This window comes from Scomber scombrus, chromosome 23, assembly GCF_963691925.1.
Source record: "Scomber scombrus chromosome 23, fScoSco1.1, whole genome shotgun sequence".
In the NCBI taxonomy this organism is placed as follows: domain Eukaryota; kingdom Metazoa; phylum Chordata; class Actinopteri; order Scombriformes; family Scombridae; genus Scomber; species Scomber scombrus.
Window position 1 is genome coordinate 23,423,062 of NC_084992.1, and position 23,592 is coordinate 23,446,653.

The following is a 23,592-nucleotide window of genomic DNA, read 5'->3' on the forward strand; positions in this document are numbered from 1 at the left end:
TCATCAGTGTCAGTTAGTCATATCAAGTGATATCTGACACATTTACAGTCTTTTTAGCATCAAATTCCCTCTTAGTGTTTCCCTGTTGAGCTGTGGTGAAAGTATAGTAACTAAAAGAAGGACTTTGGCACTAGAAACACTGTAACATTGAAAAATAAAATACTTGATTTGACTCATTCAGACAGCTGAAGCTTCATATTAGCTTCAGATCAACTTTTACATACATGTTTCCACAGAAGGAGGACTGTGGATTTAGTCCTCCATCACTTCCATTGTAAGTGCATTATGAAGGGATCCTCTAATGGTCAGTATGAACAGGAGGAATCATTACAGCAAGACAAACTATTTTAATGCTCTTTGTGCTCCTGATTGTTGTTTTAAGACACTTGAGAAATTGTGAAGCTGTCCTTTAGCTGCCACTGTATTCTGTATTTGCAGTTAGTACAGTTCTGTGCTTACAGGACACCATTAGTACAGATGTCAGCAAATCTGCAACTTTGAAATTTTACTGGTCTTCTTGAACAAAACACAGACAGCAAATAGTTGATTTCTATCAGATCCTCAAACTTACTGCATGTGTACATATTTCATAACTCCCCCAGTTTGTAACAAGCTTTGTTTTAAATTTGAATTTTCCAAACCACTGACATCATGAGGGCTTATTGTCTCTGATGTGACAAAGCTCCAGAGCCACAGATGATATTATACAACTGTTTACAGAGTTAACATAGCATACCATCACTGATTAAAGGATGTTACTCTTCACTTAGCCATGTAGGTACATGAAAGAACCAAATACAGTGCTCAAGTCCCAGCCAGTGATTAATATACATATAAACATGTACTACTGTACATATCTACAGTGCCTATAAAAAGTATTCACCCCCTTGGATGTTTTCTCCTTTAAAAATAAAAAATTGAATCATGGTAAAAAAAATTTAAAAAAACCTCTGTCAATGTCAAAGTAAAAACAGATTTCTACAAAGTAATGTCAATTCATTATAAGTATATAATGTAAAATAAGTGATTGCATAAATATTCACCCCAAATAAATAGACGTCCAGCATATTGGTGCTAGGAGTCTCACACATAGTGGAATGGAGATCTTGAAAAGGTTCTTGAAAAGTAGAAGTCAGAGGACGGATACAAAAAAAATTCCAAGTCACTGAACATCCCCTGGAGTTCAGTTAAATCCATCATGCTGTGGGGAAGCTTCACAGCCGCATGCCCTGGAAGGCTTGTAAAGGTAGAGGGTCAAATGAATACAGCAAAATATAGAGAAATCCTGGAGGTCTGCAAGAGAACTGTGGTGTGGGAGAAGATTTATTTTCCAGAAAGACAATGACCTGAAGCATACAGTGAAAGTTACACAGAAACGGTTTAAAGATATCAAGGTGAATGTTCTGGAGTGGCCGAGTCAAAGCCCAGACCTCAATCTAATAGAGAATTTATTGCTGGACTTGAAAAAGACTGTTCATGTCTGTTCTCGAGCAACCTGACAGAGTTTCAGCAGTTTTGCAAAGATAAAATTGCAGTGTCCAGATGTGTAAACCTGATTGAGACCTATCCACACAGACCAAAGGTGCATCTTCTAGATATTGACTTAAAGGGTGAATATTTATGCAATCATTTATTTTACATAATATATTTTAATTAACTGACACTACTTTGTAGAAATCTATTTTCACTTTGACATTAAAGAGTTGTTAAAGTCAAATCATATTAACCATGATTACATTTATAAAAGCAATAAAAGGCGAAAACATCCAAGGGGCTGAATACTTTTAATAGGCACTGTATACATAAATGTACACAGATACGTGATCCAAAAAAAAAGAACATCTATAATAGAATAAATGATTTGTGTAAATGAGTTGAGCTCCCCCATCAACAACATAATCTGCTGATATTCAACATCATTCTGTCATAATAAGGACTTAAATGTGGCAAATCTGTTCTGAACAATATGTAAGGAAATGGTTCAGTTGTGATGAGACAGATGTCTCAGATGGTCTTGATAAATGCACTGATGGTGCTCATAAAGTTTGGATTGTGAATTACTTGAATTAGTATTCGGAAACAGCTGCATTTTCAATCTGTCAGTGTATAGAATATACCACATAATCACAAAGCAAGAGCATTATGTTCAAAATGAGATGTTTTGAATACTCTGGCATTCAGAAGCGTGCTGCATTTAATTAGAGCCGAATATCAGAACATGCAGGAATATGTGTTGTCCCTCCAGTAGAGTTCCACACATCTGAACAATCTATGACAATGAGCACTGAGGCTGCTTTAAATGCTTACTTTACTAAGATATGTGATGGTTATCCTTTGTCACACATCTGTTGTTAATCAATAGTTAGGACAAAGTGAACACTGCATAAAAAGCCAAGAACAGACCTATGCCTCACAACTGGCAGGAGCTCAAGTTTGACAGCTGAGTGGAGGAGAAGCTCTGGAGAAAAACTGGACATCACCAACACATACATTTGCACCAAAGTGAAATTCTGAGAAAAAACACAGTTTCTTCATATTAAACATATTGGGTGTCCAAATTACACAAAATTCAAAACAAATTCATTGCGCTGTCAGACGCAGTGGCCCAGTGTTCTTTATCAGTGACAATAAAGATCTATCTATCTATCTATACAACACTCCCCTTTTTGCCCAGCAATGCACCCGTCAAGTGTGGAGTCGATTGGATGAACGTTTCAAGTGATTCGTGAACAAACGCACATCCAGATAGACAGAGACTCCTTATATAGAGACATGAGTGATGAAAAGAGGATGCAACCCACCACAAACTCACACAGCATGTTTATAACACTCCCACACACATGTACAGCATGAGTTACAACACAGCTGTGTTTACAGTGCGTTACATCATCATCATCATCATGTTAGTGAATGAGATGGTGTAACTGCTTCTGCTATTACCAAATGTCAACTATCAACTGAGGTGCACGACATGTCATGCTATGTTTCTCATAGAAAAAAGAAGTCTCTAACTCTCATGCAAGTCAAATCTGACTTGCATGAGAGTTAATTATTTGTTTCAACTACAAGCATCTTCGTCCTAATAACACTTTCATATAAGTGGAATACTAGCTGCAATGTCATATATATAAAAATATATACCAACCCAGACAGGCATGGGCTGCAAATTTTGTGGGTCCCACATGGTTTCAGTAACATGTGAAGCCCACGTTGGCTGACTGTATGAGTCCCATAACGGATGTAAGTGGGCTAAGCAGGCATGGGCATAAACAGGGCAAATTATATGGGCCCAATATTGTTTCAGAAACATGGGCCCCACATGGGAAGTCCATTCTGATCCCACTTAGACCCCATATGAGAAAACATTTGGGACCTAAATGGGTCTAACCCAGTTTGGCCCCACATCAAAGCCAATCAGAACCCACTTGAAGCCCATATGGGACCCATATGGGACCCATATGGGACCCATATTTGCAGCTCAGATTTAACGTTTATGGGGCCCACATGGCCATGCTGGCTTGAAAGACAGTGAAATTGCATACTGCAGTTCCAATGTCAAATGTACTAATGATTCAACAAAACACATTTCACATCTTTAATGTCAAACGCATGAAAATGATGAAAGAAAACTGTTAAATATCATTAAAACCATCTTTAAAATTAAAACCTGAAGAGTACGGTTTAGAACCTGCTCTATGTGTAAAGTGCCTTGAGATAACTTTGTTGTGATTTGGCGCTATACAAATAAAGATTGATTGATTGATTGATTGATTGATTGATTGATTGATTGATTGATTGATTGACTTGTTGTAACTGAAAAAATCCAGCTCACTTTTTGAATTATTGGTGACTGCTCCTAACTAAAAACATTTGGGTTTTTTTTGACAGTGCTAAGATAAACATGACCAGGAAATTGAACTGTCTGCCCAGGAGGTACAGCAGGAGGTACAGCAAAGGAAACTGATTTATTTACTTTGTTTGACTCTGGGAAAGACAGCAAACACATATTTGTATTAATGTTTGGTTGTTTATTGTGACTGTTAAAGTTTTTGCATTGAAGACTGAAAACTGTATTAGGGACTGCTGAATGATTATTATTATGTTATCAATCTCCTCTAACCTTTATTAGATTAACATACCTCATTCAATGTGAAGTTTTTACAGCTGCCACAGCTCTGTAACACAGGTCTTATCAAATACTGTTCAGTCCAGATATTTACCCAAATTCCCTCTGGCAACTTAGTGTGTGTGTGTGTGTGTGTGTGTGTGTGTGTGTGTGTGTGTGTGTGTGTGTGTGTGTGTGTGTGTGTGTGTGTGTGTGTGTGTGTGTGTGTGTGTGTGTGTGTGTGTGTGTGTGTGTGGGTGGGTGTGTGTGTATTGAGGAGTGAGGTAAGACCAATGGCCAGGAAGTGCGCTGAGCACAAAGGGTTGATTGAGGGGAGTGTGTGAAAAAAAGTCAGTACAGCTGTGAGCGCAGTGCAGTGTAGTTTGTAGAGAGAGAGAAAGAGAGAGAGAGAGAGAGAGAGAGAGAGAGAGAGAGAGAGAGAGAGAGAGAGAGAGAGAGAGAGAGAGAGAGAGGGACAGAGAGAGTAGATGTACAGTTCTGTGACGACTCTTAACAGAGGAGAAGAGAGAAGCTTAAGGACAGGGCGGGAGAGGAAAAGAAGGGAGTTGTCAGAAAAAACAAACTGCACCACAAGAAATCTACAGGAGGAGAAAATAAGGAACTGATACTCATCTCTGAACACAACTCAGGACTAAGGTATGTGTTTTCTGTAGTTGGCTTCTGACACTCTTGTAATGCTAAATGAATGTCTGCATGTCTTTTGAGGTCAAAACAAATGTTTTTCACACAAAACTGGGTTTTTTTCCAGTATTTATTCTCTTCCATGGTTTTAAATATACCTCCAAACTAGTCCAATATTCAATATATATATACCTGGTTGACTCAGTCATTTGGAAATCTGTGAGTGGATCTGTTTGCTCTCAACACTGCCTGCTGACACTGCTATGGAAACACTGCACAGGTTTTATCACTTTATTTGGTAAATGCACTGGTGGCTCAACGCAAGAGTGACCTAAGTTACTGGTTGGGAGCCAAACAAACAAATTAGTATGTTTTTTGTTGTTGTTGCATTTAAAACATGATACCTTTTTTTTTGGAAAGGTTTTGATAACAGGACTTTTGATAATGTCTGTCAAGTTCAGAGTGATACATAGAAACTCTTGAACAAGAAAGGGATATCTGCTACTTCTGTGTGTCCATGTTGGCAAGTGTGATCTGAACCTCTGAAGTAAAGAAAACCTGACTCAAACCAAAGATAGGTGGATAGCACAACAATCTCTCAAGTTTCCTACTGCTTTTATTTTGAAGGTCTGAGGTCCATGTCACAAGTCTGCAAACTGCATAATGACCTTTCCATTAGTAAGACAAGCAACACTTACTCCTCTACCTTAAATAAGGATATTTGACTTTGAAGAGCCATAACATGACATGACATAAAGTCACTTCCTGTTAGCATGAGAACGGTAACATGTGGTATTTCAGACAGCTTATCTGTTGTTTTCATCAGCTCATTTGCAATTTGCATCAGTGTGGTTTACACATTTGTTAATGCTTGACATGATATTCAAATTATTACCTGGAAATAATACTCCCATCCATGAGTACCTAAGTGAATATTTGACAACTACTGTTATTTTATGTTTGTAATATCTGGGTAATGTAGTAGCTTTTATTCAATGGCTTAGACTGTAGAAAGGTTCATGGGTTGCTTCTGACTAATGAGGAATATGAACTAAAACATTTCCTGGGGAAAGGTGTACTATGCTTTCTCAGAGACATCAACATATTCATCTTATCTCAGTATTAACTCTGCACTATCAAGTTGTTGATGTTGCATGTGATTGGTTGTTTGTTTGAAATGCTCATAGAGAGAGAGAGAGAGAGAGAGAGAGAGAGAGAGATAGAGAGAGATAGAGAGAGAGAGAGAGAGAGAGAGAGAGAGAGAGAGAGAGAGAGAGAGAGAGAGAGAGAGAGAGAGAGAGAGAGAGAGAGAGAGCACCCTGTAGCAAAAGTTCCTCGGTGGTATCAAACCAGCAACACTGTCACTATGAGACATGCACAGTAACCACTTGCCTATCAATCCCCTTCAAATATTGCATTTGTGACAGCCTAACAGACAGTTGCCTTGGAAAAGGTCACACCACCAAAGGGTGGGTTAGATGAAGAAAACCTGCCAGCGAGCAGGTTAGGTTCACGGAGTATGTTGCTAGGGTAACTGACTCAGAGTTAAGCTGAACTGGCTTTGTGAAGCCGAAAAACCAGTTTCCTTGAACTCTGAGTCGACTTACTCAGAGTTTTCACTAAACCTGCTTTCTGAAACAGGCTCCAGAACAAAACCAGCCTTTCAGGATTAGGTTTAGAAGGTTAGAGTTAGGTTAAACCTATCCAGAATGATCAATGTTAGTGTGATAATTGAACCTTTACTCTGACACCATGTTCATGAATCTGCTGCTATAACAGCCTCCAGTTTTTGGTTTCAGGCCTGCCAGCAGATGTTAGAACTTGACTGCAGAGATTTGATCACGGATATTAGGTGACAAGGTCTGGTTGATGTGGGATGGGCGTCAGATCAGGGCTCGGTACAGGACAGTCAGGTTCTTCTACAGCAAACAGAGACAAGCATTCCTTTATCAATCAATCAATCTTTATTTGTATAGCGCCAAATCACAACAAAGTTATCTCAAGGCACTTTACACATAGAGCAGGTTCTAAACCGTACTCTTCAGGTTTATTTTAAAGAGACCAAACATTCCCACATGAGCAAGCACTTAGTGACAATGGCAAGAAAACACTCCCTTTTAACAGGAAGAAACCTCAGGCAGAACCAGGCTCAAAGTGGGAGAACATCTGCCTCGACCGGTTGGGGTAGGGGGGAGAGAGAGTAAGAATAGGAGAGAGAGAGAAGCACATAGTTCATAAACATTGAAGCTAGAAGGGCCGGGACTGGAATCTGTCATCCGGACGTCTACAGGCCCAGATTACCTGTGAGATGAGAAAGCACAGACAACTCCGGGGAAGAAGTTTAGGTTATTGAATGCATTAATAGTACATGAATGTTAATGGATATAGATGGATGGATAGAGAGAGAGAGAGGAGGAGAGAGGAGCTCAGTGCATCATAGAGGTAGGAGTCCCCCGGCAGTCTAAGCCTATAGCAGCATAAACTAGGAGCTGGCTAACTATAAGCTTTATCAAAAAGGAAAGTTTTAAGCCTACTCTTAAAAGTAGAGAGGGTGTCTGCCCTCCGGACCGGATCTGGGAGATGGTTCCACAGGAGAGGAGCCTGATAACTGAAGGCTCTGCCTCCCATTCTACTTTTAGAGATACTAGGAACCACAAGTAGGCCTGCGTTCTGGGAGCGCAGTGTTCTAGTAGGTACATAAGGTACTATAAGCTCTTTAAGATATGATGGAGCTTTGTCCATGGAGGCAACAGGAAACCACCTCATTGGCACAAATTTGGATGAAGAATAATTTGGAAGAACACTAAATATCTAAACTGCCATTGTATACTGTAGCATTAAGATTTCCTTATAACGGAAACAAGAGGCCCAAACCAGCAAGCCACAGATTTACAGTTGGCACTATGCAATCAGGCAGGGAGTGTTCTCCTGGTGTCCATCTCACTGCTATAAGCATGATTCATCACTTTACAAAGTCCAGTGGCATTGTTCTTTTTACTACTCCAGCCAACTCTTAGCATTGTCATGATGATCCTTGGCTTGTGTGCTGCTGTGCTGCCATGGAAACCCATGTCATTACAGTAAACAGTTTTGACTTTTCTCCCCTAAGTTTGAAACTTAGTGCTGATAGTGATTGTTGCAAACAAGGGGAAATGATGTTTGGACACTACATGCTACGCAATTTGGCTTTGCTTCACAGGAACAGACTTTATTGGAAAGATGTTACATGTTGAAAGTCACTGAGCTCTTTAGTGCAATCCATTCTACTGCAGATGTTAGTCAAGACAATAGCTATTCCCCAAGACAACACACTCTAAGCTGTCAGAAACTGTACTTATATAGCGCCTTTTTTAGTCTTTTCAACCACTCAAAGCGCTTTACACTACATTTCATTCACCCATTCACACACATTCATACACTGATGACAGGAGCTATCACTCAGGGTACCAACCTGCTCATCAGGAGGAAACTAACCATTCACTCGCATTCATACACCGTTGGCGCAGCAACGGGAGCAATTAGGGGTTAAGTGTCTTGCCCAAGGACACATCAACATGTGGAGGAGCCGGGATTCGAACCGCCAATCTTCCAATTGGAGGACCTCCTGAGCAACAGCCGCAATGCAGTGCCCAAAGTAAATTGAGGAATTTCTCACAGTAGGCATTAAGTAATAGAGGAAGGAAACCGCTCTGGGTCATTTTGCTGTGTTTGTTAGCTTTAACTAAAGTTAGATGGTTGCACAGGGTTAGGTCTCCTCCAGTCTACATGTCAAAGTGTCCTTGGGCAAGATACTGGACCCCAAATTGCTCCTGATGGTTGCGCCAATGTTATTTTAATGTATGTGTTAATGGTTAGCTCCTCCTGGTGAGCAGGCTGGAACTGCATGGCAGGCTCTGCCATCAGTGTGTGAATGTGGCTTGCAGTTTGAGAACGCTTTTCTTGTATAATAACTGCTATTAAGAAATGGTGATAGAATTAGTGTCAGATTGTGGTATGGAACTGGGACTTAGCTAATATATGGCTCCGTGCTTGAGTTAACACACCTGTTATGGCTATGATGGATTGTCCACATACTTTTGGATATACGTGTATGTTGAACTCCTTTCATAATCCAAAACTCAGAGTGCAGGGAAATACACTTCAGACCCTCAAAAAAATGGATGAAACTGAAAACACTTTGAATAGCCCAGGCTACTTTGTAGCAAAAACACACGCAAAAACAGATTTTGCACGTGCACTGCACTAGTTTAACAAATGAATATAAAAGTGGTTTCAGTCTTCTCACTTAATTTTAAATTGTGTATTCAGCAGAGAGAGAGGGGGAGGTGTTGGCTCCTCCTGAGATCACATCAGGGGCTATTGAAGGGCAACTTCCATGTAAACAGAAATATTTAGCACATTTATTTACTCCAATTATATCTGTGTACATAGCTAGCAACCACATCCTGTACACAGTGTCGTTAAAAACAGAAATGTTTGAAAGTACATGCTTTAGTTACCTTATGTGGAAATATTAACCAGGCCAATGCAACCTGAACCTCTCACACTGTGTAGATGACAACATTCACACTGTATTTGGGTTGCTAGCCCTTAACAAACGACTCTCACCAACAAGGCTGTGTTCAGTATAACTGCAGTTTATATTTCATTTCCACACCGGAGAAATCCTAGCAAGACAGCAGAAAGGACTTTCTGCAATGAGGCGATTTTCAACAGCAAAGAACAGATGTGTGTGTGTGTGTGTGTGTGTGTGTGTGTGTGTGTGTGTGTGTGTGTGTGTGTGTGTGTGTGTGTGTGTGTGTGTGTGTGTGTGTATGAATCTGTATGTGAGGGATGGAAACATTTAATAAGTGAACCTGCAGTTACTGTATATTTAATTTATTTTGTTCTTTCTCTCTCTGTAAAAAAGGAATTTATACATCACTTCCAGAGAGAGACAGAGGGGATGTGGAATCCAATCCACTTTATTTATATAGCAGGTTTCCAAAGTGCTGCACAACAAGATAAAACACAATAAATAGATAACACAATAGAAGCACAATAAAAAGATGAAGTACACAATAGAAAGATGAAAGCAACAAAATAAATAAAATGCACTGCCCGCACAAGATAAAACTATGCATGTATACACATAAAATCAACACTCTACATGGTGTCAAAAGCCAAAGAAAAGAGGTGAGTTTTAAGAAGAGTTTTAAAATGAGACAGTGAGGAGGCCTGTCTAATGTGCAGCAGCAATTCGGTCCAAAATTTTGGAGCTGCGATGGCAAACGCTCGATCCCCTCTGAGTTTAAGCCTAGCTTTAGGCTTTAGGCACTGTCAGGAGCAGCTGGTCAGCTGACCTGAGAGATCGGCTAGGAGTGTAGGAGTGCAGCAGCTCAGAGAGGTAAGGTGGGGCATGGCCATTCAAGGCTTTAAAAGCAAATAAAATCATTTTAAAATGAATCCTAAAATGGACAGGCAGTGGGTGGACGGGTCTCCGCTGGCCACAAGGTTCACACATTGTTTCATAATCACTCTCTTTGCTGGTACCTGACTTTAACTGAGGTTGTGCTAGATAAAGGAATTAGGCTAATAAATCTGCCTCAGTGTCAAAGAGACATTTTAATCTTGAAATCATAGCCATTTCAAAGTTTTATTTAGTCAGTTTAAATTATTAGGTTGTGACGTCTATGAAAAGTTTACTCTTTGTTTTTGGGTTTCAGCTTTTTTTCTGGAAAATAACTATCAGTGTTGTGTTGTGTTGTCGGTGAGGAGACCACAGAGCAGTTTGTGTGTTGTTGCAGGAGAAATGAACTGATCCCATCATGCTGTTTACACAAGTAGGGTAAAAAAAGGAGGACAAAACCCTTAGAAGGTCTGTGATTATAGTGTAATGCAGAGAAACTCACATTATTTTAATTGCAATGTTTATCTGTCATGAACTATGAAAGAAATAGATTTTACAACATTGTGTTTAATTTTGTTTGAATAAAAAATAATTTCAGATGCTCCATTTGTTGTTCTAGCACCAGTATCAGGTCAATATCGTTGTTCCATAAGAAGCTTTAACAAGACAGAATTTGACACCAGACAATCAACAGAATTGGGAAGAGAACACTGAAGAGTTTTCTTGATGCTAATAGTGACCTCTAGTGTTAATAATTGAACCCCCTGTTCATGAACATGCTGTGTGTGTATGTGTGTATATCCTTAGATGGAAGTCTATACTGTAACAGTGGCAACTGGCACATCCGAATATTCAGGCACCAACAACTACATCTATGTGACCCTGGTGGGAGAGAAAGGGGAGAGTGAGCGTACCCTGCTGGACAACCCTGGACTGGACTTCTGTCGAGGAGCAGTAAGTGTGTGGAGGACACCAATACATTCGTCAAAGTCTGGACAGATCTTTTGTTTGTCACGCACACACACACACACACACACACACACACACACACACACACACACACACACACACACACACGCACACACACACACACACACACACACACATTTTGAAAATTTTGAGACAGATATTATTTACAGTGTGTCTACTAGACGTGTTCCATAGCTGATTGAATGAATCACTACATTGCTCAGTCTTTTTAAGCATCAGTGATCCCCTCCCCTATAGTAGAGGCCACAGTATCTGATTCAAAAACGATATAATAATCATGATGCTATAACTCTGTTGCAGATTGGTAGCTGCTGAGCTATTCATCTTATAAACAATGCTTGTAAAAAATGAGTTTGCACTGGCCTGAACATAACAGGCTGAAATGACTGTAATAGACTCAGACTTGGGTAAAGGCAGATGTCCGTAACATCACAGCATTCAGTGATACAATTGGTTACTCCAAAAAACTAAACCATTTACATACTCTGACAACAAATCATAGACCTAAACTGAATGAAATATTCAAATTGCCATAGTAATGGAGCAAACAGTGATGTATACACAATTATTTAAGTAAATAGTCCATCTGATTTGGTCATTCTAGCATTATGGGAGACCTTCTATATGAGTAGTGCCAGTATAGCCATTATATGTTTAATGAGCCCATAATTCATATTCTGGCATGGTAGCAAATTACTTTAAAACCAATTCATAATCAGAGTAAGACATTCTTACTGTTTTTGGCCAGTATTCTGAGCACCTGAAGTGCTGCAGTAAGCAAGCATTAAACCAGAGTTACATAATCCTTTGTGCTTGTGAAGATACTATTCCAGGAGTTGCTGTCCCCAGTGAAGGAGTTCAAGTATCTCAGGTTCTGAAGAAAGATAAGTGAGGGTAAGCTAGAGATGCAGTGTGTCACATTTTTATGGTGAAGTGTGAGCTAAGCTTAAAGGTGAAGCTCTTGATTTAATGATCAATTTACACTCCATCCCTTGCCAATGGTTATGAACTTTGGGTCCTGACCAAAATAATGAGATCTCAGATACAGGCAGAGCATCTGAGCTCCCACCCAGAGTGTGTGTGATTTGCCCATCATTTGTCATCTGTAGGGAGTAGAACCACTGCTCATTCATGTCAAAAGGAGCCAGCCAAGGATCAAGCAACTGATTAGGATGCTCCTGTATGCTTCCCTTTAGACGTTTTTCTGAGCCCATCTGGGATGAGACACTGGGGTAGATCAAAGCTTGTATATCCTGTTTGGTCTGGGAATGTTGTGTGATCCTTCAGGAGGAGTTTGAGGATGTAGCTGTGAAGTTGCTTGCTTAGTCTGCTTCCATTGCAAGCTGGACCAGGATAAGTGCTAGGATCTGGATTTATTGATAATTGGAGAGGAGAGGAGGGACAGAGGTTGGAATGTTCTAAAGTATTCAAAGCACATAGATATCTTTGAATGTTGTAGTATGTGTCTGTGTGTATGTATATGACTGCTGTTAAAGCTTGCATTGATGATTTTTTATCTTTGTCATTTCTCTTTCCCCATCTCCCATCCCTCCATATCTGTCAGGTGGATCAGTACAAGGTGAACAGCCCTTCCCATTTAGGCTCCCTGCTACTGGTCAGGCTGGAGAAACAGAGATACTGGGTGGAAGATAACTGGTTCTGCCGCTACGTCACTGTGGAACCTCCTGGTGGAGCCAAAGCACAGACTTTTCCATGTTACCGCTGGCTTATAGGAGACATAAAGTTGGAAATAAGAGAGGGAACAGGTAGGAAAGATTCTATGTATTTGGAATAAGCTGCTAAAGATACAGTCAAAGTGCTTTTGAGCAAGGCAGTCAACCCCAACTGATCATTGCTCAGTGGAAGACTAGTTGTCCTGAGCAGCTGTTCTTACACTGCATCATACAGTGTGCCATTCAAATTTATTTTGACAGTCAAGCATCAAGGATAGTGTTCATGCAAATCCTGTGGACTGATCATTCTTTTTGCTTTTTAATATTTTGTCCACTTGTATCTCTTGTAAAAGTACTGCACATTCTGTAACAAAGTGTTGCTATGCTTACTTTTTAAACAATTATTTCTTTCTACAATATCTTCACATGGCAACTATGGTATGGTTAACATAGAGGAACATCATTATTATGGTGAGGTAATAACTGTAAAGATTTGACTATTCAAACACTTGGGTCAGGGTGAAAAAGGGTCAGGGTGAGGGTTAGGGGTTGTGAATCACTTATATCTCCACAACCATACTTCTCTACATGTAGACACATTACTTCCTGCATTGGCACTAAATGTTGGAATTGGATGTAAATCATGAGCTATGGAATCCTCCAATATGAAGGTCATTTCTATGATACTGAGCTGAGATTTTTGGAGCTACTGAGTTTCATCAACACTGCCCATTTCTTGTTCTGTTACCCCATTTACAAAGTGCATCAAAATGTGATCAGTATCTGGTGGAAGAAAAACATATTTATACAGATGTCAATGCAAGCAGAACTGAATGTGGCGTGAAGGGTTATCTGGCTCACATTGTGATCTTATCTCAGTCAGGTTTAAATTCCTCCCTCCAAAACCTTGTGGCTGTGGACATGAGACCCTGTAGATCTGTACTGATGGACTTTTCTGTCTCTCTCCTTGTCCTGTCTCCTTAGCTAGGACACTGAGCGATGAGTCTCTACCTCAGCTGCTGGCTCACAGAAGGACAGAGCTGGAGGAGAGACAGAAGACTTACAGGTCCAATATGCACACAATATGCACACAACAATACAGCTTCACATTTGTAGTGATATTTGTATGATACTGTTTCGGTGTGTCTGCTAGATGGGTGACGTGGGCTCCAGGGATTCCCAGATCTATTGATGCTAAAACAGAAGCAGATTTACCCCAAGATGTCCGCTTTGACAATGAGAAGAGGAGTGACTTCGAACATTCCCTACAATATGCGTAGGTGGTACACACAAACACACACACACACACACACACACACAGGGAAAGAGAGCTGAGAGAGAGCACTTCAGAGGCCTTAAAGAACGTAGCTTAACCCCCTAACCCTAATCACTAGTAGCCTAAACCTAACCCTGAGAGTTGAGTTCACACATGTTCCACATGTAACCTTCCTTTTCATCAGCTTGCTGGAGCTGTCTCTCAAAAAACTGGCCATCAAGTTTGGAAAGTCCTGGGATGACCTGGATGATTTCCAACGGATCTTTTGGAAGCTGCGCAGTCCCATAGCAGGTGAGTCATTTTCTTTTAATGAAGTCATACAAATAATTCATCTGCAGCATACTGAGGCCTTTAGACCTTTGCAACACCAAAACCCAGAGTTATAGATAGATAGATAGATAGATAGATAGATAGATAGATAGATAGATAGATAGATAGATAGATAGATAGATAGATAGATAGATAGATAGATAGATAGATAGATAGATAGATAGATAGATAGATAGATAGATAGATAGATAGATAGATAGATAGATAGATATACTTTATTGATCCCAAGCTGGGAAATTACAGTGTAGCAGCAGCATTACACGGATTATCTGGCTAATCCACTAAACATATATTTCTTGTGGGTTTTTGGTAAACCAATCACACCCTTTGACTCAGCAGTATTCTTTAGATTGACAGACCAACTGACCCCCCCACAGCAACAGCCTGGACTAAATTCACAAAATTCACTTTAAATTGTTTATTTTTATTTTTATTTTTTTATTTTTTTTATTTTTGCATTTTATCAAACAGCCTCAGCCTCAGACATTGCTGTTTTTCTTATTTAGTATTTAGTATATTGTATTTAGTATTTAATGTTTTAGTATATTGTTCGTTGATGTCTTCGTGTATTAAGCTGCTGGACCCTAAATTTCCCCAAGGGGATCAATAAAGTTTACATCTATCTATCTATCTATCTAGAACAGGGTTGGTTTAGAGCCATCTCTGTAATCTACTTCTTGGGCTAGCATCTGTTCCAAAATCCTCTGTTACACAATGAGTATTCCCAAAGAGGGTGTCTATCAATATTTATCAATCAATCTTTACTTGTATAGCGCCAAATCACAACAAAGTTATCTCAAGGCACTTTACACATAGAGCAGGTCTAAACCGTTCTCTTCAGGTATGATCTCTGTTAAGAGAAATTTGTATAGACTGTACATGTTAATTATATTAAGGCAACCTGTTATATTAAAGACAGAAACCACTTGTGTGATTACTCACGCAGTATGACGTGTGTGTTTGACTCAGAGTACTGTATGAAGCACTGGAAAGAGGACTCGTTGTTTGGATACCAGTGCCTGAATGGCTCCAACCCAAGAATGATCCAGAGGTGCAAGAAGCTGCCAGGGAACTTCCCTGTAACTCCAGACATGGTGCAGAGCTCCCTGCCTCCAAAGACCAACCTGAACAAAGAGCTAAAGGTGGAGCAATGTTCTACATCTGTCAAAACACTCTATACAGGCTTTGATGGGACACCACAAATGTAACAGTTCATGGAGATCAATCTCGAATTATCTGTGTGACTTCTGTTTGGAAAGTGTTCATTCATCTCATACTCTCTTCCTTCAAGTAGTAGAAAATAACCAAGTTCATTTACTCAAGTACTGTACTTAATTACAATTTTGAGGTACTTGTACTTTACTGTAGTATTTCCGTGTGATGTTACTTTATACTTCCACTCCACTACATCTTGATTTAACACAATGGATAATATAACAAGCTTTATAAATACAACACATTGTTAAAGATGAAACCAAACAGCAGTGTGTAGTCGGCTCACATTTCAGATGTCTATGAGTTGTTAACAGCTCCACTAAATAGTGATTTTTCCCTCTAAACTTCTCACATGGTTTCATTTCAATAAATGTTCAAATGATCCAATATTTCAGCAAAAATCAAAGATTAGAGAAAAAGTCCAAAAACTGAAAAAACATTTGTGTATCAGAACTTTGTTTTTTCTTCTTTCCTCTCCCATTAATCATCTCCGCTCCTGTCCAGGCAGGGAATATCTTCTTGTTAGACTATGCCATCGTGGATGGGATTCCCACCAACACAATCAGGGGTGAACTTCAGTACATCGCTGCTCCACTCTGTCTGCTGTACCAACACCCAGACCAAGGACTCATACCTATTGCTATACAGGTAGATGAATACCAGAGAAATTGTGGCCTAATGAATATCTGAAAATATTGATTGAACTGCCAAATTTAAAAATTTTAAAATCTGACAATGAAAAATACCTGGATATACATAATGTAAACCAGCGATTAATAAAGGTAATCCTGATGTTCTTTGTTTCAGTACTGAATCTAAACCCAAGAAATTTGTATAAAATCAGACAAAAACTAAGAATACTGAATTTTAACCTGGGAATATTGTATATAATCCTGAATTTTTATTTTTTTTATTTTTTTAAAATTTGGTCATATAGAAAGAAAATCAAATCCAGTTTCTGCAATAAAGCTGGAGTCTGATATCCAATCTTAATTTGGTTTGGGATTTTCTAGATATGTAACACTAACAGTCTCCCTTCCTAACCCCCAGCTCGAGCAGACTCCAGACTTGGACACGCCCATCTTCCTGCCAAAAGATGCACCCCTGGCCTGGCTAATGGCTAAAATGTGGGTACGTCACTCTGAGTTCCAGGTGTTCCAAGTGCTGTCTCACCTGCTCAGGACACACCTGGTGATAGAGGTGTTTTGTGTGGCGACTCTTAGACAGCTGCCTGCTGTACATCCTATATACAAGGTAAACACATACAATATTATTCATGATTGTATTTTTTTGTTAAAAAAATGTCCTCCATGTATGTTAATAATTGTGAGGACAGAGTTGAGCAGAGAGTTATTGCAAGTTTATATTAAGTGTGAGAGAGAACAGAACAAGACTTTTGCTTTCATATTATACTCACCACTATTCTGCTCTCACTTTGTCTTTTCAACATGGCGTGTTTTTCAGTTTCCAGTCGATCCACTTTCAGTCAGTGTAACACTTGTTACCTGTTAAGATGTTTCAATGAAAAGAGTTCTACCTTCTCAAAGGCCATACAGTAATCCTGTACTGGCTTCATGTGCAGAGGTATTTGAATTACAGAAAGACAAATAGGTGTGTTTTCTAGCCTGGTGCCTATCAGCAGTAATTAGCAAGACAACTTCATTTGTCTGTGTTTTCTAAAACTGTCACATATCACTTAAAAATAATGATGTTTTATGATGTGACAACACTGTGGTTAAGGTCTGGTTAGATCCTGGTTTAGGTTAAAATCAGGTCAGAGGTTAAAAGGATAGAGAAATATGGTGCAGGTTTAAATAAATGGTAAGTGGACTGTACTCATATAGCGCCTTTCTAGTCTTTTTGACCACTCAAAGCACTTTACACTACAACTCACTCACCCATTCATTCACACACTGATGACAGGGGATACCACGCAGGGTACCAACCTGCTAATCAGAGGAAGTTAATCATTCATACACCGTTGGCACAGCAACGGGAGCAATTAGGGGTTAAGTGTCTTGCCCAAGGCATGTAGACTGGAGGAGCCGGGAATTGAACCGCCGATCTTCCAATTGGAGAACGATCGCTCTACCTCCTGAGCCACAGCCACACACAGCTGCCCCATGACTACTTCCTTAAAGTTAGGCCACCTTCACTGTCATAGCAACAATAAACACTACAACAATAAAAACTGTAAATCATGGTTGGAAACAGGAGACAAAAAGTAGTTTCTTGTGGCAGAGTCTACTGTTGGGTTAATGCCTCCATTCACCCCTCTTCTGAATGAGGAAATTTGTCCACATATATACAGTATATGTCATCTGAACTGCGCCATTGCTCCAGGCCACAATTACTATGGCCACTAGGCATAACTACAGGGCATAACTACAGGGCAAGTCTTGTTGAAAAAGTATAAGCAATTGGTTTAATTAGTGAATAAAATCTGACCATATAGTGTTCAGATAATCCTGCAGCTCCAGATCAATTGTTAGTGATATTATTTAAGACTTTACTTAACTATTTGAAAAGTGGCTTTTATTTGAAAATTGGTGCTAATTTGGTTTAATGTTAGTTTGTCAAGCTGTAGTGTACACAAAAATGTTGTACACTGAATTGGTTTGTGTATCTTCCTGCTGCAGCTTCTGGCTCCTCATCTGCGCTACACGCTAGAGATCAACTGTAGGGGGCGCACTCAGCTCATTTCCCCTGATGGCATCTTCAAACGGGTTTGTGAGGCTTTTCAAATGTTTGAACTTATTTAAAGTGGCCTTGATATACTATACTAGATTCCCAGCCAGCATGTCCATGTAAGGCCCAAAAGTGTTAAATTTGGGCTGCAAATATGGGTCCCAAGTGGGTTTTTCCACAGTTTCCACAGTGGCCCCACCTGTGTTTGCCTATAAGGGCTTCAAGTGGGTTCTGACTGGGTTTCAGGTGGGGCCCATGTAGGCCCCCATATGATTGCCCATATGTGTTCTAAGTGGGATCAGAATGGACCTTAAATGGGGCCCATTTAGCCAGCCCACATGGGCTTTGCATGTTTCTGAAACAATATGGGGCCCATACAGTTTGCCCTGTTTATGCCCATACCCGCTTGGCCCACTTACATCGCTTATGAGGCTCATACAGTCAGCCCATGTGGGTTTCACATGTGGGGCCCATGTTACTGAAACCATGTGGGACCCACAAAATGTGCACAGTTCAAGCCCATGCCCACTCAGTACCCACATAGCCCGCATTAAACCCATATGGGGCCCACAGGGACATGCTGGCTGGGAATTGTTACAGTGACCAGGCTCTCCACTTTGCCTCTCTTTAACATCTGATACAAAAGAAATGAAAGACAAATCTGTTGATGGGTTTGATGTTAATAAAGATGATGATAGTCATGTTTGTGTGTAGGTCGTGTCTACAGGCGGTGAAGGCCTGTTGATTCTGGCTCAGAGGGAGTACAAGACTTTAACCTACCGCTCCCTCCAGCCCTGCCACGACTTCAATGACAGAGGAGTTTCTCACCTCCCGAACTATTATTACAGGGAACACACACTGATGCTGTGGGATGCTTTACACAGGTACACAATGCACACCATGCTCATTCTCTCATCCTAGCATGATGTTGGGTCTGTTTTATTCTTTTAAAAAAAAGAATTTTGGAGATTTAAAGTCACAGTGAAACAGAAATGTGACATATTTCTGAAATGGAATGTGTGGAGTATTAAATTGCATGAAATAGTTTTCAGTGTGCTAACCAACATCTATTAGCCCTCATCTGGATAAGTCTCTAGGAGACTAGTGAGCCAGTAGTGTATGGGTTCATGGGTTGCTGCTGAAAAAAACTAATACAGAACAGAGAACTCAGTTCATACTCACCAGTAGGTCCCAAAACAAAGCCATTTACCCTGATTCCTCTTTATCAGTCTAATTGGAGCATTTAGAACATTTACCTACACATCTGAGAGGGTTGGAGGATTGATTTTGAACTGTTTACATCATGTTCTATGAAAACAGATATCAGAAACTGAAAATCATGATAAGATCTAGATTCTGTAATTATATCCCAGGGGTCACTAAGCACAGTAAAGGATGTCAACCTCATTACAAGGTGTTCTTCTTGATATCTGTATGTTGGACTAAGCAAAGTCATTGTTCTGAAATGTTTGCATTGTACACATGAGGTTAATTTAAGGCTTAAAGTTAATCTCTGGCTATTAGTTTGAGGGAATGAATTCTGTAATCTGAGGGCACCATTAAGGACCAGATGACTGAATAGCTAACTGTGACTCTTCCTTCAGTTTTGTCTCAGATATGGTTGGATTGTTCTACCAGTCAGACCGTGATGTGCAGGAAGACCTGGAGCTCCAAGCCTGGATCAGAGACATAACACAAGAAGGCTTCACAGAGCTCCCCAACTTTGGTTCGTTTCAAATTTAACAATTAAAATAGATCCAATTGGACTTACAATCATCCTTTGAAAAAAGGCATATTTGTATTCACGGTCTTTTCTGGACGTGAGTGTGTTCTCCAGAGCTTCAGTCATGATGTGGTTGGCTTCTTAGCCTAAAGACTGGAAGCACTGAGTGAAGGTTAGCTTGGTTCTGTCCAAAGTCCAAAAATATAACTTCAAACACCTCTAAAAAGTTCATTAATTTACATGTTGAATCATGTTTGTTTAATTTATACACAAACAGAAATAGAAAAAAACAACACAATTTTGTGTTTTTAGGAAAGTCATGAGCTAGAACTAGCAGAAAATACAGTACTTCCAGTCTTTATGCTAAGCTAAGCTAACCACATTGTGAGTCACAACCTTACAAACATTAGAGGAATCCATTGACACATACACAATACTGTCAGCAGAAGAGATTATTGACTGCTTGTGTGTATTTCAGGTATGCCCAGTCAGCTCAGCACCAGAGAGGAACTCATCACTCTGCTGGCAGTCATCATTTTAACCGGTACAGCCCAGCACGCTGCTACTAACAACGGACAGGTATGTAACTCACTTATTATGGTTGCAGACATGCTGAAAGCTCCCAGCTCAGTGTTGATGGTTTGAAATGTGACTGTCCACTGTTCTGACTCTCAGAACATCTGGAATGAACTGGAATTGTTTTAACTTAGGAAGGAATTGGCTTGTCATAAACATGCACCCCCCCACCACAGGGTTTCAACCCATTCTCCTTGTGTTATTGTTTAGTTTGACTGGTGTGCCTGGGTACCCAACACCCCTTGCACCATGAGACGTCCGCCACCAACAGACAAGGATGCTGTTACCATGGATATGATCATGGCCACACTTCCTGATATCAGCCAGTCCTGCATGCAGATGGCAATCACATGGCATCTGGGACGTCCACAACCAGATGCAGTAAGTCCATCTTTCTGCAATACAGCTGCAGATCACATAATATATTAGGACTCCAAAATCTGATTTTAGTAAGCTCTCACTGAGTTAGAGTTGATTTACCAAATTATTGTTTTTTAGTCTATCCTTCAGTATAAAGTAATCCCAATGAAAAACATGAGGTCTGCATATCATCAGTAAAATAAGTACAGATACAGAACTCATATATAAATATTGAAGCCAACTGAAGTTATATAAACATGCAAATGACAATATGAACATGTTTACAATATGAACAAGAATGGCTGGATTATTCAGTTGGGGGGCCCCGGAGCTTTACGTGGTGCAAAAATATTATCTTAAACAATGAAAGTATAAAAGAACATTTATGTAATGTGATTAACATTAATTTAAAGACATTAGTGAGTTGCTGATCCAGTAAAATAACAAGTATGGCACAGAAAAAAGCGGAAGAGGACGCCATCTCAATTACTCAGGTGCGTTACAACAACAAAAGGAGTTTTTCTTGGACATTCTGCAACAACAAGAAAGAACATTCAAATCCTTTGTTGAGATGATCATGGACATGTCGAACAAAAGGTGGGATCACAGAGAGTTTTCTTTAATGGGGGACTCTCTAACTCAATTCATGTATTGTCTGGAATACCACAAGGGAGCTGTCTATGCCTGCTACTATTCACAATATTCACAAACGACCTACATTTGGCTTTAAACAGAGCATATGTTTCTATGTACGCTGATGACACAACATTATACATGTCTGAAACCTCTGTAGATGACCTATCTGAAGCTCTGAACAAACAGTTAGAACTTGTGTCTGCATGGGTCTTGAATAATAAAATGGTTTTAAACACTTCAAAGACAAAATGCATTATACTAGGCTCCCAAAGTATGTTACAGTGAAATCCACAGCTTAATTTATCATTAAAAGATACAAAACTGCTTGGTGTTACATTGGATAATCGGCTGTCATAGTCAACTTAAAACAGTACAATCAAAAAAATGGGAAGAGGGCTATCTGTTATTAATAGATGTGCAGAGTTCTTGACATCAGAATCGGTGGTCTGGGTTATCCAGGCACTGGTCCTGTCACATCTTGACTATTGTCCTGCTGTGTGGTCAAATGCCTCAAAAAAAGATCTTAATAAAGTTCACAGTCCAAAATAGAGCAGCACGTCTAACCCTCAAGTGTAAAAAGAGAACTAATACTTTATATATGCACAAATGTTTATCTTGGCCTATGGTAGAACAAAGACTATCAGGAAGGCTAATTTAGTTTTTTTAGGAATATCTGCATCAACAAAAAACCTAATTGTCTACAAGCTAACTCATTACACTAATAACAGGCATAATTACTCTACCAGACAGCTGGCAAAAGGAATGTTATCCCAAATCTAATGCAATGAAAAAAAACTGTTATGTATAGAGCCATGTCGAAATGGAATGCGTTACCTTGTGTAATTACTGAAATCAAAGATAAAAAAAATGTATATGTTACCTTTTTTTGTATGTTCTTATTTTCTTTAATCTTTTTTGTTATATTGCATTTTAGTATAATGTTGTGGGTTTTTATAACTGTATTGTGTTTCTGTGTGGACCCCAGGAAGAGTAGCTATTGCCTAGCGCAATTGCTAATGGGGATTCTAATAAACAAACAAACAGCATGTCCTATCTACACTGACCAAGCACTTTATTAGGAACACATGTACAATCCACTGCAACAGCTCTGCCATACATTCCACTTCAATGAGCTTACACATTTTGAGTTTTTATTGACATTGACAGAAAGGTGATCATTTTACTTTGTGTTCATAATTGGAGTGAATTATATTGACGTGTTCCTAATATTTTGTTACATGATGTCATGTGTCGTGTTACATCGGTTTTGTTTTACCAGCTTCCTGTTTTCCTCTGCTTAGATTCCTTTAGGCCAATACACAGAAGAGTACTTCACTGAGCGGCGGGCCAAGGAGGTGATTGACAGGTTCAGAAAGCAACTGAAGGAGATCGAGGACAACATCCTGAGTCAGAATGAAGGAATGGATCTTCAGTACCTTTACCTGCTGCCCAGACGCATAGAAAACAGCATCACTATATAGAACAGTAACAGATGGTTCAACATGGGCTTTACTGTTTGTTCCTTCAGGGAACAGCTCATAAATATCTTAATGGAGCATCATCAAAATATACTTCATAACAAGGACAGAAGGTTATATAACTTGATGAGTAAAAATGTGATGTTTTTAAAAAAATCAGTTTTGATAATATTTTGTGCCAGTACTTCAAAACATCACATTTAAAAGTACATTCCAATAATATATATATATATATATATTCTTATCTACTAGTTTTTGGGGTATATGTGGTACAGTCATGTAAATTGACTGACAGGTTAGATTTTTTAATGAAGCTGAAGGGAAACTGGTTGCAGTTTTAACCATTTTGATGTCAAATTAATTTCCTTTGAGTTTTATACGTTGTTATTGTTACTTTATTTCACATGTATTATCATTCCAACATCGGTCTACTTCTCCTTCACTTTGAGATGAGTAGTAGACATTACATGATTTGACTCAATGTTTTAAAGAAATATGAAAAAGTTCCAAT

The 23,592-nt window shown here is 39.4% G+C and overlaps 1 protein-coding gene across 1 annotated transcript; it reads left to right on the forward strand.

Moving 5' to 3' along the window:
* The first annotated feature begins 4,471 nt into the window (after positions 1-4,471).
* Positions 4,472-23,517, forward strand: alox12 (arachidonate 12-lipoxygenase). Its single transcript, XM_062444314.1, has 15 exons — positions 4,472-4,762; positions 10,944-11,090; positions 12,691-12,892; positions 13,784-13,865; positions 13,953-14,075; positions 14,260-14,366; positions 15,375-15,547; positions 16,125-16,268; positions 16,671-16,874; positions 18,260-18,346; positions 19,023-19,192; positions 19,913-20,034; positions 20,510-20,610; positions 20,818-20,988; positions 22,905-23,517. Exons 2-15 carry the CDS (start codon positions 10,944-10,946, stop codon positions 23,082-23,084), a joined length of 2,013 nt encoding a protein of 670 aa, XP_062300298.1. The 5' UTR covers positions 4,472-4,762; the 3' UTR covers positions 23,085-23,517.
* The last annotated feature ends 75 nt before the right edge of the window (positions 23,518-23,592 follow it).